The following is a 19,351-nucleotide window of genomic DNA, read 5'->3' as shown; positions in this document are numbered from 1 at the left end:
AATGTGGAAACAGAAACGTTATCAATGAACTTCTTATTACCTTGTGCACTTCCAAGAAAACAGGTGTAAAAGGGCAACTCATGTCTTACTGTCATTATTATGAAAATAGTATTGAGGTTATAGACCCCCGCCCCGACCCCCCCCCCACCCCCGCCGCTCCAACTTCCTTCACCACGCCCGCCGGGGGCCCTGAGCTGACTTAGAGGTGACAGTTACCCACACCTTAATCCCTGTCCTTGCTACTGCTCATAGGAGCGTGGTGACTCGGGAGGGGAAGAAGGGACAGGGGTCTTGACAGATCTGTCCCAGCTCTGTCTCTTCCCAACAGCGGAACCTTGGGCAAGCTTCTGGCCCGCTCCGGACCCTGAGTGCCAGAGTTCGGTTCGACTCTGTGTCTCTGAACGCAGTGTTCCGGGTTCTTTGCGGTGATGCCAAGCCCCAAGGCCACACCTTAGCCCTCGCGCGCTCTCGCCTCCTCGCTCTTCCTTTACCTTCCCTTTTCCCTTCCTTTTGCCCCTTCTTCCCGAGCCTGGTTTTGCCTTTGAGACAAGTACTGCTCCTTGTTTCCTCTTTCCTGGTTCCTTACTCCAGGCACCTCAGCTCCTTCCTCTCCCAGACTTTCTGCTTGTCCCTCGGTGCTTTCCGTATCCTGAAAGTGCTCTCTGTCATCCTTCCAGAGCCTGTTGTCAGTCCGTTTGAGCTCCAGTGCTCAAGTCACTTTTAGGCCCCACCCCAAAATTTGATCTATCACAATACATCTTTGAGTTATTGCAGCCCGAGCGTTTTGACACGATACATTATGGTAATCCATGGCACATAGAGACGTGAACACTCCCGACTTTGACAAAATGCGGTGTGAAGTCTTTGAAGGCACCATTACAATTTATCTTGTCATTCACTAGGAGACCCAGTTCAGCATTAATGTAGATGAACACAGTGTGGCTTTTGTTTCGTTTAATTGCTTGTGACCTTTTTAATTGCTAATTTAACAAAATACCAAAGGGTTATATTTCAATTAAATTAACAGTTTGGGGAGTGGTTTTTTAATGTTTATTTTTAACATATTTGGGTTCTATTTTTTTTTACTTCGAGTAGATAAAAATGTCTTCTCTTAACAGAAGTAGTTTTGAAATGTGAAGTTGATCGTACAGTAGTATTTTTTAATATGCACATGGTGCAGTGCCAGACATCTTTCATGTGTGATTGGACTCATGCCTTTCCAGAAGGATCCAGACAGTAAAGGTGTACATGCAAATTCAGAACTTGTCCGGCTAAAAAAAAAACTAAAACATGCTTTTGGTGTAGCAGTCTGCTTCAGATGTGTGCCTTTAGATGGTGTGTCTGCCGTGTGCATCATCGGGGACGTCTCTTGGCCTTGGCGTGTTTTCTTGGTACCCTGTACTGAGTTTGTAAGCTCCTGAAGATCAGGAACCCTGCCTTCTCCTCAAAAGTGTCCCTTCCCAATCCAGCACGCTGCAGGCACGGGGACAGTAGTTAGAGGTTGGATGGCTGACTGATCTGTACACACACACATGCCCCCTCCAAGCACAGGCACTCCTGAGCCTACTTTGAGAAGTGGCACCAGAGTTCCAAGAACAGAGGCTGTTCTCATTCAGCAGAAAAACCTGCTTTAGGGTAAGTGCACGTGTCAGAGGTGAGTGCAGGGCTGTTCCTTCCTTCTCCACTTCTCCAGTGCAGTTACCCTTCTGATCATAAACGTAAACATGCCCCTTGTCAGCCAGGGCCAGGCTCAGAACTCACCCAGGTATCAAGAGGACTTAAACCCCCAAATGGGGTATGAATTTACACTGTCAGAGAGTAGAAGGTCAGTGCGAGAAGCATTAGTGCGTTGAGCCAGCTCCAGCTATCTACGTCTTGAACAAAATTAATACGAGGAAATTGACAAGCCCTGCTGGTTATTCCATAGCTTTAAGACCTCTACTAAAATCCTATCATCTCATCTGCCCATTATTAACATTTCAGCAAAATATAAAGTTTTCATTAATCTCCCACAGCAAATTTAGGAGTGAAAACTGGCACTTGTTTGAGCTTTTAGGACTACATTAGCTGGTGTATTAAACAAAATGTGTCATTCTTCAGTAGCTTCTGCAAGAAGCTAAATCAATTTCCAGCCATATTTATGCACCACTTTATCTAAAAGCATCTGAATTATCATTTACAGCTAAGATGCTTTATTAGCAGCTGGCATTGAAATTGCTCAGTAAAAAATTATATGTCACGTTATAGTAATTTTTAAATTGGTTTTAATCCAACATCATAAAATGTAAAACTCTTAAGTATGGTTTTTTAAAAAAATAATTGGCATTTTAGCATAAATGGACTGTTACCTCTTTCCAAATCAAATACCTCCAATATTTAGAAAATACTAATTAGTAAAGAAAACAGAAGTTCTTGAGCTAGGTTGTATCTAATAATGGCATTTTTCTCAGAAAAGATGGCTTTCAGTGATTTAAAACATGAAAGGATTTTAGTATTTCTCCAAAATTCTCAATTTAGGAGGTTCTAAAATAAAAATAAACACAACTTGGCAGTTCTGTTTTAGTAAAAGGTATATTTAGAGAAAGTGAATAACTATTCAATACTTTAATTTCTCCTCTTGGCTTGCAATGTGGATGTTACTAGGGAAACCAGATGATCACAGCATCTCTGTCCAAAATCACAAGTGCTCCGGAGAAAGGGGGCAGGGTTACCCAGTGGGCCTTGCAAAGGCTGAATGCCACTGTGCCCATCCTAGCAATGTGAGGTTGGTTAAGTCGCGAAACCTCTCTGATCCCGAGGATATAGTGTTTAGTATTCATCCAGTAGATTGCTATTGAGCTCTTGCTTTATTCTGTACTTGGTAGCACTAGCGGGGTCTGGGCGATGGTGTTTAATAAAGCAATCACTCTGTCTCTGCTCTTGGGGTTACAGTCTAATGGCAGAGACGGGCGATTACTATCTGTGATAAATAACCTGAAGGGAAATGCAGGGTGCAGTGACAGGAGGAGCTGAGCTAGACTCAGGCTTCCTTGGCGTGTCGCTTGAGCTAAGCTCATCAGAGGGATGGGGAGGAGGCCTAGAGGAACAGGCCAGGAGGGAGCAGAAAGGGGAGAAGGGTGACTTGGGCAGAGAGGTCAAAATGTGGACCGTGTCCCAGGCATCCAGTGACTGGTGAGGCTTAAAGATGAGACTGCAGCCTTTCTGAGGGGAGCACGTCGTTGTAGGTGCTAGGATGGTCTAGGCTGGCAAGAGTTGTCGTGTTTGAAAATAGAACATCCAGTTCCTAATAAATCAGTTCAATGTGAAGGCATCAGAAGCCAGCTTTGACTTAAAAGCCTGCCCTGTAAACAATAACAGTGGGAAGGAAAGTGTGTAATTGGCAGGCATAATAGAATTTTCCAGTTTTATGCCCAAACCTAGAGTTTTACATCCCTCCAACCCTGTGCCAAGGAGTTCTCTGTTTCCCTGTGGACCCAGCTCTGGGTTCTCATCACAAGGCCTCGGGCGCCCCACTCTGGTTGGCCTTTTCTAGACAGGTGCGTCCTCCCCCCAGCAGCTGCGCATTCAGAGGACCACATTCCAGACTTGGGAGTGCAGGGGGGTGACAAGAGTTCCAAAGCCTTGGCTTCTTCATCTGTACGACATGAAAATTCTAGGAACTACCTGCCAGGTTGTCTTGAGACTTGAATGCATGTGTGAAGTACTCGGCGCCATGCCTGATGCATGAGTACTCCCATGTACTATTAATAGCTGTCATCATTATTATTGATTTATTTGTTTAGCAAAATTTAATGAGAGCATGCCAGTTGCCTGTCCTGCATGCAGGAGAAGATGTAGAGATGAATAAGAAACTTCCCTGATCCTCACAAAGGTCCCAATTTAAGAGCAACCACTCAACAGTTCTAGTGCAAGGCTGGACGTGATCCACTGTGACAAGGGAATAAAAGTAACCATGACTGCTGTTTATTACGTGTGTTGTATGTTAGATTCTTTCAGTACATTTTGATATTCTATGGATGGCAGAGTCTAGGGTTCAGAGAAATAGTCACATGTCCAACATTATTCTTGGAGACAGAGCCAGAAGTTGAGCCCAGGTCTTCCTGGCTCCAGAGTCCAGTATAAACCAGCTGCTGTGGAGTTCAGGGAGAGCTGGAGTCTGACTAGCCTGGGCAGAGTTTTGACAGAAGGGATGTTCTGGGCCAAGAGCACCACATGAGCAAGGGCCCAGAAGCAGAGAAACCTGAACCTGTACACAGTCTGAGGAGTTTGAGAATTGCTTAGAGAAGGTATGTGTGAAAAGTGACAAGTGGGAAGCTTTTGTTTCAGTAAGACTGGACAGCCTTGATTGCTTGACTGAAAAGAGTGCGCTTCATTCAGGAGGCTTTGGGAAGCCAGGGAGGATTTCTGAGTTCCAGTGTTCTTACTTGTCCCCAGTATCTGAGTATTTGGTGTGCACAAAGCTCTGACTAGATGTTTGATGAGTGAATAACTGATCAAAGCTTTAGAAAGACAAACTGGAAAGTCCTGTAGGAGCTGGATTGCTGAGGAGCCTGGTGGCCAGGAGGCCACTGAGGAGACTGCCACGGCCATCTAGGTGTAAGCAGGCTCGTAGCTGAACCAGTGGAGGCTGTGGGCCACGGGCCACGGAGCTCATAAACAGACGGTTTGAGAATCTTGGAAAGGACAAGCATTCTTCAAGGAACACGGATTACTCTTATGATCAGGAAAATTATTAGAAAAAGAAGCAAGAATCTGAGTAACCATATTTTTGTGACTTTGACTTACTCTTATGGAAACACAGCTTCTGGTGAGCAGGGGTTTTTCTGCCCTCTGTATGGCTGCTGCCCTACCAGGGGGCTGCCGTGGAACAAGGCCGTGTTTGTGGAATTAATTGTTGAGTGATTAATATGTTGCCGTGCTCTGTTTACTGGAATGGCATTATTAAGTCATCACTCAGCCTTTTCTTTTCCAAATTAAATAGCCCATATTATTTTAATTTATCCCAAAGCATTTTAAAGCAGACACCATTTGCCAAGCCTCATGTATCTTTATGTGTTAAACTGCTCTTTCCTCCCCAGGTTCAAGGGCAGACGGGGTTTTTGAGGAGGATTCGCAGATTGACATAGCTACAGTACAGGATATGTTGAGCAGCCACCACTACAAGTCGTTTAAAGTCAGCATGATCCACAGACTCCGCTTCACAACCGACGTCCAGTTAGGTAAGTGCGTGGACAGATGACGGACTTCCTGTAAGTGGTCAGAGTCGGAATGGGGAGAGAAACCGCCTGCCGCCTTTGTGTGGCCTGAATGACAAGCGGTAGTTTGTTTTCAGAGCACATGTTGAAACAATGAAATTTAAAGGCGCTCCTTTTTGCCACCTGAGAGCTCTGTCTTGTCTTCTTTTTTATGAAGCGGAAGATTAGAAATAGAACTAACTCGAGACTCTTTTCAGACTGATTGACTTCTGTGGAGTTCCATGATTCCCATTCTGTAATTTGCTCACATCCTCTCCTTAGAGCTGCTTTGTAACATCACCACTTGCCTGTTCTCGTTCTGTGAATTCATTGCTAGTCATTCATGCCTTTATTCAGGAGGCTTTTTTTAATGATCTCAGAAGCTATACTTGGATCCACACCAGATAATCTGGAACTAAAATTCAGTTAATATGTGGGGTCAATTTGTTTCCATGAAGCGCTGAATTTCTATTATGACTTAAACCTAACAGGAGTAGAAAAAATGCCGTGGTTGTCAGCATGATATGAACACCACACCATCCTCCTCCTCATGGCTGTTACCTAGAGATGTCCTCACGTGTGAGTGCTGTACATGCGTTACTAACCTACCTAAAATGTAGGTACTTTTACTGTCTCCATCTGGCAGAGAAGGTATGAAATAGATGAGGTGCATAGAGGTGATGTCTCATGCCCACACTTACACAGCAGGTGGTTTCAGGGAAGAATCCTGGTCTGGCTAATGTGAGTGCCCCCATTTCCTAACAGAGGATGATGGGAGGGGGGCAATGGGTACAGGTGCCAGGCTTTCTCAGTCAAGGAGCTGGCCTCTTCCCGGGCTCTGCTGGGACCTCAGCCACACCACCCCTTCCTGGGCATCCTTTACTTCATGTGTAAAGGGAGAAAGCTTGAATTCTAACTCTAAGACTCATGAATGTTCTGTTTCTCACAAAGGTTTCATATGTGTCTCATAATAAAACCTTTTCTTACATGGGCATTAGTCCGGCTAATTTGTGATAAGTTTCAAGAATCTCTCAAATATCTCTTACCAGCTTGACTGACAGGAGCTTGAAGTAAGCTGACAGTAGCTTAGTAATTAAGAGATGAGCACTGGAATCACATCTGGTTTAAATTGTGACTCTGTCAACAACCAGCCATATTAGGCAATGTCTTAATCTTTCTGAGCCTCGATTCTGTTCTGTTTAAATGAGAATGTGAGTGTGCCAGCTTCTTAGGATTACTGTGGGGAGCAAGTCAGATACTCCATCGAGCTTAGCCGAGGCCTGGCAGTTGGTAGACCCTCTTAAGCAAGATCTGTTAGTGGAGATGCCACACAGTGGAAGCTTGGAGGACAGACCCAAGAGTTAGAAGGCTCGGTTCAAACCCTGGCTCATTCGTTAGCTGTATCAGCACAGGCAAGGGATGCAAAGCTACAGTCTCCTCCTTTGTAAGATGAAGATAATAGTCTCTATCTCACAGATGGGGTGATTATGGGGACCAAATGTCTTATCACACGTGGAATACTTAGAAAGGCCCTGGCACATAGCAAGTTCTCAATAAACATCAGCTTCTAAGATGATGGTTATTATGACAGACGAAATAGAGAAATTAGCACCAGTGTCTTAGAATCAGAACACACAGAACCCATCTTTTTTCCTGCTCTGTAGACCTCTTTATCCTTTATCCCTCCTCACAAAAAACCTCCAAAATGGTACAAAAGGCTTATTTAATTTTGATTGTTAAAACATAAACTTCTTCAGTGTTTTTCTTCCTAAAGGTGCTTTTTCTGGTATCTCTCATAGAAGTAAAAATAATGAGGCTCAAAAACAATCCAGAAAGGGGGTGAAAGCACATGCTGTACGGTTCCATCTATATAATGTTCAGAAATACACAAAGATAATCTGTAGACGTAATGATGGTGGTTATCAGGGCTGAAGAGACTACAGCGACTGGAGAGGGAGCATCTGGGGTGCTGGTAAGGTTCTGTTTCTTGGTCCGGGTGCTGATTACATGACTTCTGTAGACTTGGTGGGAAAGTCAGGTTTTATATAGTCTTAGGCTTTATGCACTTTCTGTTTGTATATCCTCAGTTAAAAGTTTGCGAAGATAAGAGTGCTACTCATACATCGTTCGTGCTTGCCTGCGATTCTTTCCCAGTAACAGAAGGTCTGCTTTTTCTGAGTGGTTCCAACTTTAAGAAGCCCAGAAATTTAAGAATTTCTAACTAGCCTGACTGCAGTCGAGATAGAGGTCCAGGGTGCAAGGCGGGGATTCTCCCAGGCGAGCATAATCAGCAAACCCATGCCTGCTGTTTCCCCAGGTGGAAAGCAGTGCCTTGGAAAGATAACCGATAGTGTGGACTTCTGTCCCAAAATTTTTTCTGAAGGGTAAAAGCCAAACTTAAATTCATCAGATTCTGATCTGTATATTTATTCAAAGGGAAAAGTTCACAAAAGGATCTGTGCCAAGACACCCAACTCTGCAGGGAACAGTGGGTTTGAATCCCAGCTTTACTGCTTACCTGCAGCTTACCTAAGCTTAGACAAGTTCCTTCCTTTTTCGGTCTTCATGTTTGTCATTTATGAAGTGGGAATTATAATGTTTACCTTTCAAGACTATGTATGAAAGTGGCCCACAGGAGTTTATCTTAGTGTTATCATTGTCTCTAATATTTATTTTATTTATTGCTTTCTCTCCTGTTCCACCATCTTGAAAGTATTTAACCAGATCACTCAGATTAGGTAGTCGCTCTATTGGCAAGGGGCTTCCCTGTGGCTCAGCTGGTAAAGAATCTGCCTGCAATGCGGGAGACCTGGGTTCGATCCCTGGGTTGGGAAGATCCTCTGGAGAAGAGAAAGGCTACCCACTCCAGTAATGTGGCCTAGAGAATTCCATGGACTGTACCGTCCATAGGGTCACAGAGAGTTGGACACAACGGATTGACTTTCGCTTTCACTTTCTATTGGCAAAGTCATGGTGTGGACTTGTCAAGTAGGCATGGATGATGCTGGTAACCCAAGTATCTCTCTAGAGCATTGGTTCTCAGAAGCAAGATGACTGGGAAGCTGGTTGCAGTCAGCTCTGGATGTTTCCAGTGACACCCATAGCGCCCTCTGGTGGAGAGTCACAACTGAGGCACTTCTAAAATAGGTCTCAGCATTTGTTTCCATTATGAATCTAAATTTAGTCTTTAGCATTGTAAGCAAAAGCTTCATTAATTAATCTTAAGTACAATAATTTTGTGACAGTTGGATAACCATGCCAATCAGTGCTATATCATGCAGTGAATAAGTCCACTTCCTGTTCCCATGTACGTGAATTCAGATACAGACTTCCTCCTTGGAAAGCAAATGGTAACACCCTCTTATTCTCACAACAACAAAAGCCTGCACGCAGCAGTCTGGAAATTCTTCCTTTCTGAAACAGAATCAACTGCGAAGTCCAGGGCAGCACACAGTCTTTATGAGCAGTCAAGTGAGCAGCTGGATTCTGAGATCAGTAAATAATTTATTTTATTTCAACTGACTAGCCAGGTGCTTCAGATCTTTCCTGACACTGATGGATGGTCTCCTCTGCTCGTCCATCCTGTGTCAGTCAGAGCAGAGATTTCACTTGCCCCCTGTGGCAAGTTCTTCTAAGCAGTAAGTGTCTGTGTGCGGCATTCACCCAGCAGCGCTGCCGATCCCAGAGAAGACCAGCCGTGCGCTCTGAGTGAGTGGTACCTGAGAACACGTTGCCGCGGCTCAGCATCCCCGGGCTCCACGGTGCCGTCACAGCGGCCTGCCTCCCAATTGAGGAGCAGGGGCCGATGTTCCAGTTTTAACCATCTGCCACTTGTTTCTGCAAAAGTCAGGGAATAAGAGACTCAGATTTTGATCTGCAACACCCCAGATTCAATCAGTTTTCCCCAGACTTTTATGTGAATGAAAAACTTTATCGGAGGCCATTCATGAAATGTAGGGCAACGATCTAATCTTTTTAAATAGTTAACAAGAAAAATTATAATTGTTAAAGTGAAGTGAAAGTTACTCAGTCACATCTGACTCTTTGCGACCCCATGGACTATACAGCTCATGGAATTCTCCAGGCCAGAATACTGGAGTGGGTAGCCTTTCCCTTCTGCAGGGAAATCTTCCCAACCCAGGGATCGAACCCAGGTCTCCCACATTGCAGGCAGATTCTTTACCAGCTGAGCCACAAGGGAAGCTCTATAATTTTTAAAAGCAGATATCATTTATCAAATGCTTGCTATATGCCAGGCACTCTGCTGGTCATTCTTACATGCATTGTCTCCTGGATCATAGGCCTTTATTAGATAGTACTGATATTATCTCTATTTTTTTATGTGAGAAAAGTGGGGTGTAGGGGAAATCTAGTAAGTAGTGAAGCTGAGATCAGAACCCAGGACTGTCTGAGGCTGAGGTCTCTGGCTAACCACTGGATCATTCCTTGCAAGCAGATCCTCCTTGCGCCAATACTCTATTCCTATAACAATGTATGGTATACAATGAACTTTCACCCCTTTACCCTATTTAATTGACACAGCACATTGACAATGCTATTCCCATTTCATGACAGAAAACTGACATTTGGAAGCATTAATGAAATCCTGTGATGCATATAAAGCACTTAGTGCTTACTGGCACTTAGCTGTTACTTAACAAGTACTGTCTTGCCCTCCCCCTCAGTCATCACATACACAGTAGGATATCCATCCCAGTAGCAGAACTGGGACTGAAACTCAATCCCGTACACTCAGTCCAGTCCATCACATGACAGACACCTTGGTCATTAATAGTGTCCCTTCACCAAGGAAGTGATTACTTCTAGTTGGCCCATTCCAAACATGCTCTGCATCCTTTACTCTTCTCCGTCCCCTAGCATCTGGAGGTCAGTGTCAGGGTAGCGTGTGTGCTGCTAGACCCTCCTCCATTCACAGTGCTGACCAATCACTGCACCTCTTCCCTCTGGCACAGACCTGACCCCTTTCCAACACAGCCCAGAAGCAGCACCCACCAATCAGTTGGTGTTGGTTCTTAGGCTGAAATCTGTTTGCCATCCTTGCTCTACCAGCCCAGAAAACTCACCAGACAAGGCCATCATGCCTGACCGTTCCTATATTTCCCAAAAACGTTTTTGGATTTTGTTTTCATCTTGTCTGCTTCCCTTCCATGTTGGGCCTAAAAGCACAGATGCCCTTTAAGGGTAGACCTTGCTTGAACTTATGCTAAGTTGAAATTTTTTTCCATTAACTTGAGCTCCTGTACGCTTGACTGCAGGATCAGGCACTAAGACATGTTGCTGCTGCTGCTGCTGCTAAGTCGCTTCAGTCGTGTCCAACTTTGTGCAACCCCATAGACGGAAGCCCACCAGGCTCCCCTGTCCCTGGGATTCTCCAGGCAAGAAGTTCTTGAGTACACTGGAGCATACTCAAGAGTGTACTCAAGGAGCCTAAGTACACTGGAGTGGGTTGCCATTTCCTTCTCCAATGCAGGAAAGTGAAAAGTGAAAGTGAAGTCACTCAGTTGCGCCCAACTCATAGCGACCTCATGGACTGCAGCCTACCAGGCTCCTCCATCCATGGAATTTTCCAGGCAAAAATACTGGAATGGGTTGCTAAGACATGGTTGCTACCCAAACATCCCAAGGCTGGCAGGTTGAAGTAGGTTTAGGGAAACTGACTCTACAACATCAAAAGGTAGACTTCCTTGATGGTCCAATGGTTAAGTCTGAGCCTCCACTGCAGAGGGCATGGGTTCCATCCCTGGTTGGGGAACTAAAATTGCGTTTGCCACATGATGTGGTCAAAAAGTTAAGAAAAGGATCAGATGGCGAATGCCAGCCATGATCTAAGAAGCCCATAGTATACTATCAATAAGTTCTTGTTATCTGGCTTATAGAAACTGAATTAATTATGACACACCAGCCACAGGGCTGCCAATAAACCCATGTAAGAATCAAGACAGGGAAGGCCTGTCATTTACATGCTACTGTAAAGCAGCAGTTCCTACCATGACCGTGTATCAGAATCACCAACTCCTGGCCTCGTCCCAGATCTGTTGGCTCAGAATCTCCTCTTAATTGTGCGGTTTGGGAAATGCAGTCTCACAGTATTCAAAGGACTTTCTTGCCCCTTATCTCTTTGTCCAAGGCTTGTTTTTACTGATTGGGCAGGTCAGCCTGGTTTTCCCAGCACAGGGTCTCAGGCTGAGAAGTGTTTTGATAGTCATGCCACTTGTGCTAACTTGAGCCCTTCACCTTCTCAATTGCCAGTATTGACCATCTCCACATCACTAAAAGAATATATCACTGAACATATACCATGAATTCCATCCATGTCATTATTGTGTAAGATTATAAAATAACCTCTACCAAAAGTTTCCATGGTTACCTCCATTCTCTCTTCATAAAGCAGTCCATAGGCATAATCATAACACTTCTGATCACAGTATTTTGTTAACAGAAGTATCAAGTACAGTAGCACATACCTTAGAGAAGCAAAGAGGGCTTTGTCTTACACCAGCTCCAGTCAGGTTTGTAATGACTGCCCAGAGCATTGCGCTGAGGTAGCATCTCAGGCTGGATCTGAGAGCAACGTCAACTCGGTGATTGATTAAAAATGTCTGCCCTGGGCCTGAGCATGACGAGAGGCAGCGTGTTTGCCATTTGTTGTCATTATTTAATCCATTGGCCAGTACCTACAAGCCAGCCCTCAAGAGAAGACCTTATCACAGTGTTACTTTTAATGCATAGCATGCAAACATAAGAACACATTACAACACAGGACTGCCTGAGTGAAATCTACATCGGTGGCCTGGGCTGATTACTCTTCAGGCTCACTCTGACACTAAAAGTAGTTCATGTGGCTGTTTGAATAAAATATATGCCCCTGTTACTTTCCGCTGGAGTACCTGTGGAGTATATAGTTCAAGTAATGACACAATCCTGAAATGTGTGGTCTTAAGAAACGGACCAATCTTCCTTCCATGTTTCCATCTCAGACTGAATACTAAGGAGATAACCCTTCTCCGTGCAGAGACACTAAAATGTTCATGGGGAGACATGCATTGTGCTTAGCTCCAAGATCCCTGGATCCGCTGAGTAATTTGGAATGCAAATTCTAGCATTCTAAGTACTCGTAACAATAAGGTAGTAAGAAATTCTAGTATTAAATGATGATTCTCTTCCTATTGTGGCAACATTTTCTGAACCAAAAGTTGGAACAGAATTTAACAAATCCTAGTGAACCTGTGAAGTAGCAGGACAGACACTGTCAAGACTTCCTCCAGAAAATGTCTTTACCGCATTAGTGCTTAATGCAGTGATCAAGTCAAGGGAAAATCTCCTGACGGAAAATGTCAGAAGCTCGAGGGGCTTCTTCCAACTGTATGCTTTCCTCTCCACTCCCAGATCTTCTCTTTTGAGAATCCCTACTGGGTAATCCAGGATTACTAATGACAATGTGCCAGGCTCCTCAGATCGCTAAGAAAGAATTAAGAACTGGAAAAAGTGGATAACCATTGGCATAATGGAAGTTAATGGGAATCAGATGGGTGAAAGTTGACCAAGGTTCCATATTCTTTTTACCACTTCCTCATCCTTGGCACTTGAGCTCCACCAGTGTACTGAGCATGGGGAAGATCTGATGTTTCCTCATTCTGCAGGTGATTAAATATAAATTCTCTTAAGAAACAACATTACTGCTTCCTCACATTTAAGTTCACCTGAGGTATATTTGCTAAGTCGCTTCAGTCGTGTCTGACTCTTTGCAGTCCTTTGGACTGTAGCCCACCAGGCTCCTCTATCCATGGGATTCTCCAGGCAAGAGTATTGGAGTGGGTTGCCATGCCCTCCTCCAGGGGATCTTCCCCACCCAGGGAGTGAGCATTGGCAGGTTCTTTACCACTAATGCCCCCCAAGAACCATGTATTTACCAGGAGAATATTTAGTTTGGGAACCTAACTTTGCCAGTATAAAATCTTTGCAGCTGCCTTCTCTACAGCGAGAATTTAGCCCTCATCCAAGGATGGGTGTTACTGAGATTATAGTCCAAGGTCTTGTTTAGTAAGCTCCTTGTGCTGAGCACCGTGCTGAGTTCTGCTGTACAGACATGGGCTCATTTGTGGTCAGGCCACCTCTGCGTTTGCACTCCAAGGGTAATAGTCTACTCAAGTATAGCAGACTTGTTCCCAAGTCTCTAACTAATCTTACATTGAAATTGGCCACATTTAGCTCTGGATCCCAAGTGATTTGGGGATGTTTTTCCACTTAACAGAACTAGTGATCCACTTGATCTCAAGAATGTAAGGTTCTACTGATCTCGTTTTGGATCCCTGATAAATTGTCGGAGACTGTGCATTTTATGCTGCAATGCATTTGACCATTATAAAAGTGCATGGTGAGATACACTGGGTCTTTGTAAGCCCCAGCTTATTCGTTTGGGGATATGAATTATGTTGTAGCTCTGTCATTAATGGGTGACATCAGACAAGGCATATCCCAGCCCTGAGCTTCAATTTCTTTGTATGGAGAATGAAAGTCCCAGACTAGGTGATCTCTCAGGTCTCATTAAGCCCAAACAGCCTGTGTATCTGATCCTGTGTGTAAATTCAGAAAAGTTTCAAAGACTTCCCTGCCTGCTCTGTGGATGCTATTGATTGCTATATAGATTTAGCAAAATCCACTCTGGCAAGGAGTTGTTCAGTGGCCCTCCCAGGGGGCTTTTCCAGGCTTTCGCAGGCTGTAGGTAACCGGAAGACAAGAGGATTGTAGAACTGTGTAAAAAGAGACTCTGGGGTTTACCAGTGGTGGGGCTTTTGTCGTCTCAGACTCGCGGTTGTAGGAAAGTGATGAATGAACCACAGCTCGTGATGTCTGAGCAAATAAGCAGTAACTCAGGAAAACACTGAGGTGTGGGATGCTAAATGCTGAAACACACTGGTGTTTCAGCTTCTGGGAAGGGCGTTTTAAGTGGGCCCTGAGTGGGGCTGTGTGCCTTCTAAGAGCCACACATGGCCCTCGGGGACAGTAGGGAACAGCTGAGGGGTCAGAACACACACTGGACTTGGTCCCATAGACCTGGGCTTCAGCCCCAACCTCGCTGTTTACTGACATGGTTCACCCTGGGCAAGTGTGGCAGTTCACCTTCCTGCGGTCGTTTTAGTAGTAATCCTCATACTGATTGAGCCCTTACAATGTCCCAGGCGCTCTGCTCTTTTCTGCATGCTTAGGCCATTCCACCTTCATGATGCCCTGCAAGTTGGTACTGTTCCCCATTTTACAAGGGAGGAAGCTCAGGCTCACCGAGGGAGACTGCCACTTTGCCCAGGATAACATCAGCAGATCAAAATCTCCAGATTAATGACCTGGAGACCATGCAGGGCAGGGGTTCCCTAGCACCAGGGTTTCCACAGCTTCAGGTGTGAAAATGTTCTTCCTGATTTTGAATTGATCTCTTGGAGGTTGCCAGGAAGAAGTTTGCCCTCTTGGGGATAGGAGGCTATTGCCAGGATTCATGGGGTTGAGAGCATTGGTCTCCGCAATTGGACAGTCATTCTGGATCCTGGTGTTTCCCATACTGGGGTATAGAGTGGCTCCCCAAGAGAATCACCCCCCACCCTCACCCCAGACTAGAGCCTGGCAGGTCCCTCGTTCATATCCCTCCTGTGACTCTCCAAGCTCACACTCGTCCTGACCATCATCTCTTGATCTGTGTCACATCCCTTAGCCTAGTGCCTGACTCCGGATAGCAGCAGTCATGAGAAGTAGTAGTAGGTGTCCCTGTGTATGTGAATTGCTCAGTTGTGTCCAACTCTTTGCAACCCCAAGGACTGTAGCCCACCAGGCTCCTCTGCCCATGGGATTCTCCAGGCAAGAATACTGGAGTGGGTAGCCAGTCCCTTCTCCAGGGAGTCTTCCCGACCTAGGGATCAAACTGGTGTCTTGTGCATTGCAAGCAGATTCTTTACCATCTGAGCCATGACAGAAGGCCGCTAGCTATGGATTAAGCACGATGGCTGACACTTTTACAAGTCTTATTTCATTCAATCCTTATAACAAGCCCATGAGGTGGATTCTATTATTGCCAGTTTTTTAGCAAGTTTCCCAAAATCACAGCATTAGAAAATAGGGAAGCTGATCCCCAAAGTCAGGATCAGGAATGTCTGACTCCAGAGTTCCCTGTCCCTAACCTCTATGCCACTGCCTTGAAATACAAACTGGGCTGCTCCTGCCTTCCTGATAGAGATATGCTGAGCTTGTGATAAGTTGCTACACATGAAAGGACCCAGCACAGAGATTGTCCAGGGTAGGTGCCCAGTCTGTGTTAGCAGAAATAATGCACAGGGCTAATTTCCTCGTAGGGAAATCTTTCAGTTAGCTAAAACAGACACAGGTCTCCTGGCGATAACTCTAAGGCCTTGGACAAATAGTCTCCCCAGAGAGTTGTATATACGTTAGAGTTGCATTTTTGTTTATTTTGAGCTGTCTTGTTAAGGAAGGATTTATACGCTGGCGTTGATGTAGGACAGCAATCAGGCAGTGTTTTCTGCTTTGACAGTTGGTGTGATAGTTTGCTCCCAGTGAAGTTTGACTCACTGTATCTGGAAGCTGTCAGAAGTGGGAACATGAAAAGGTCATGACGGATGGCTTTGGATAAGTGGGTTGGGGAAGAGAGCTGGTAAAGGAGACAAATGGCCTCCCTTGTTTCCGAGGGAAGGGGCCAGCCCTGGCCGCTTCGGGCCAGCCTGCGTCCTGTCTTCCTCCTCACTGGCCGAGCCTGCTGGAGTGGAGCCTCCCAAGCACCGTAGGTCAGAGTGGCACCCCTGTTTGCAGCCCTGTGGGTACCGCAGGACTGCTCGGGGGAGGTCGTCTCCAGTTTAGAATCACTTCTCATCATTACCAGTTACAGAATTTAACATACTCCTGTCCTCTCATGTTTTAAAAATTGGGAAAGCGTTCTGAATTCTAAAGTAGAAACCAACCCCCACCAAAAAAGTCAACTTTTAAAATGATGTTTGTTTTTATTTTGGTGAAATTACCACTGGCCAGAGTTGACTTAACCTATGAAGCATATCCTTTTGACCTCTTTTCTTTTTTTTTTTTTTTCAGTGTTACAGCTCCATTTTTTTTTTTTTTTTTCAGTGTTACAGCTCCATTTTTTTTTTTTTTTTCAGTGTTACAGCTCCATTTTTTTTTTTTTTTTTTGACCTCTTTTCTATAAATATTTTCCCTGTCCTTTTCACCTAGCATCATAAGAATTTTTCCAAATCAGAGCTTTGTTTATGCTTAGTTTTTCATGGTTGCATTGTGTTCCTACATGGTTGTCTTAACTGGTCCTCTATTGTTGGCCATTTAAGTTAGAGAAATGTAAACTTAATAGAAACCAGCTTTCCCTTCTTTTCTTGGACATAGATTTACCATTTGAATTGCCTGTTAATCATGCATAAACGACACTTCAAGGAGTGCCTCTGCCTTTCCTTTAGAAGAAAGTGAAATTGTTAGTCGCTCAGTTATGTCCAACTGACTCCGTGTGACCCCACGGACTGTAGCCCGCCAGGCTCCTCTGTCCATGAGATTCTCCAGACAAAAATACTGGAGTGGGTTGGCATTTCTTGCTCCAGGGGATCTTCCCGACCCAGGAATCGAACCTGGGTCTCCTGCAGTGCAGGTAGATTCTTTACCAGCTGAGCCACCAAGGAAGCCCTTTTCTTCAGAGACTTGACACAAAACTCTAGCCAGGGAAATCAGAACATGCTCAGCGGTTGAACAGAAGAATATTGATAGAACTTCATGCTTCAGTTTGCCACATATGAACAAAATTAAAGGTGTGCATTTATTGGCTGCTGCTGCTGCTAAGTCACTTCAGTCATGTCCAACTCTGTGCGACCCCATAGACAGCAGCCCACGAGGCTCCCCCGTCCCTGGGATTCTCCAGGCAAGAACACTGGAGTGGGTTGCCATTGCCTTCTCCAATTTATTGACACATTTGAAAATTATTTGTTCCTTGGTGAAAATGGAGAGAGAAGATTAAAGACTGGGTGAGGAACGATGGGGTAAGTCCCACACTCGGGACCCGGATGGCTCTGGGTATGAACACGGCTTTCCCACTTAAACACTCCCCAGCCTTAAACCAGCGCCTTCCCTTCTCCTAGCACAGGTTATATACAGCTCCTCGCACAGTTCTGGCAGAATAATGCTGGGGCTGAGAGGACACGTTCTGGAACAGGTTACCTGGCTTTCTTCCCATTCCGGCTCTGCCCCTTGGCAGCTGTGTGAACTTGGGCAAGTTACGTCTCCTCCCCGTGGTTTCGAGTTCCTCATCTATAAAATAGAAGAAAACACAGGAACCGACCTCATATGGTGGTTGTGAGATTGGCATCAGTGCACACAAGGGGTTCCTACCCTTTCTGGCACAGAGTTGGTACCAGTTAATGCCTCACCACCCTTTGCCCCCGACCTGGCCTGTAGCACCAGCCTCCAAACTGCTCTCCTCTCCACCAGGCTGCCTTGTCCTTTCAGCTCCAGGCCGGGGCCCCAAGAGGTCTGTTTGCTTCAGGCTAAATTCCGCAGTGGAGACTGGTGGGTGTGCTCAGGAAAGTGGGCTCCGATGGTGCTGCCGCTTGTCCGGCAGAAGCGAGCAGGGTCCTGTGAGGCCGTGTGCCCCGCTTTAAGAAGCCAGACTCACACATCTTAAGGAGGGGAAGATTATTTAATGTAGAAAAGGATTTTTCCCATCAGGAGAGATTCCCCTACAGGCTTCTTTAAATAGTGACTCCTCTAGGCAGGCAAGTGTTTTACAGATCATTAACTGCTTGACTGAAAGCCTGCAGGGCAGAGAAAGTTAAAACTAAAGTGTTGGGAGCCCCTGCCAATTACAGATCAATCCAAAATGAAGATAAAGTATCTCTGAAACTAGAAGTCACTGGGAAAATGTGATTTGATTCAGAAAAAATCTGATTTCCACGCAGCTGTTCTGAAATATACCGCTTGTTTCAGTGGTGTTCCACCTGCCTGCCTGTCTTGATCCTAATGCATTCAACTCCCACATCTTCATCCCCAAACCGCAGACTTGGGGGTTCCCCCTGGTGAATGGTGACTACACAATAACCCCAGGGAAGGGTGTGTTTGGGAAAGTGTTCTCGTGGTGGAACAGAGCTTAGGCTACTGATGCTAAGATACAGCCCATAATGGATGAACTCTACAGGAACAATTTGCAGATAAAAATAATAGAAGTTAAAGTGTACTTTACATGATAAAAGAAAGATGAAAGAGGACGAGAGTCTGTTACATCTGAGATGGTTACAAAAGTCCTGCTTTGTGAAGTAGGCTCTGTTGAAAAGATTGATGCAATGGGGAGTGACCTTGGCTTGGAGCAGGAGCTGGTGATGTATGTATGCGCATCCCTCTGCTAAATGGACCCAGATTTGTAGCACTAATATACATGGGAGCCCAGAACCAAACTCAGTACGGCAATAAATCAACAGCCACTTTGGGTGTCATTTCTGGTTTATATTCCACTATTGTTCTATCACTTTAATTCATGTCACTATCATCTTTTCATCTGGAACAGTTTTATATAATTTTCCAGTGGAGTTACCTGACAAATCCTATCAAATTAACAAGCTACATTAACAATATTGACTGACTACGGCTTCAGGAGTTGCAGGGCCATAGAACAAAATTTTAAAACCATGTCTCTCTGATGATGATTTTCCCCCTCCCTTTCTGAGAAAGGAATGTGGGGCAGAGTTTATTCCACAGAAGAGATATGCACATTTATTTTGCTCTGCTCGTTTTGACTTTTATAAATGTCAAAATAAGAAGCAGAGGAAGGCAGGGAATGGGGAGCCACTTACAACAACAATCATGGTGTAAGTACTTTTCTTCTTTCAGGGAACTATAGAAATGTCCAGATCTTTAACAATTAATGACCAAATTGGAGGGAAGAGTGTGACTGGGTAGTCGTAATCTATTTTAAGTGAAATGTAATAAAATCAGTCTTCTGATGCATTCTCACCCTCCTGAAATCATCTAGACCTGAACGTCCAGAGTCAATTGGGCTGATGACATTATGCCTAATTGAAATATGGCATTCCTGAAAGATGCCTAATGACAAATTC

General features: G+C 44.9%; 1 protein-coding gene across 11 annotated transcripts in view; it reads left to right on the top strand.

Annotated features, from left to right (window-relative positions):
* MAPKAP1 (MAPK associated protein 1) overlaps positions 1-19,351 on the top strand; it is a 232,978-nt gene that overhangs the window by 183,125 nt on the left and 30,502 nt on the right. For all 11 annotated transcript variants that reach the window (XM_019970850.2, XM_019970851.2, XM_019970845.2 and 8 more), the window contains one exon: positions 5,079-5,219. In XM_019970850.2, coding sequence (XP_019826409.1) covers positions 5,079-5,219 — 141 coding nt within the window. The remainder of the gene's footprint in view (positions 1-5,078; positions 5,220-19,351) is intronic.

Source organism: Bos indicus, chromosome 11, assembly GCF_029378745.1.
Source record: "Bos indicus isolate NIAB-ARS_2022 breed Sahiwal x Tharparkar chromosome 11, NIAB-ARS_B.indTharparkar_mat_pri_1.0, whole genome shotgun sequence".
NCBI lineage: Eukaryota > Metazoa > Chordata > Mammalia > Artiodactyla > Bovidae > Bos > Bos indicus.
This window is presented reverse-complemented; position numbering and strand designations above follow the sequence as displayed.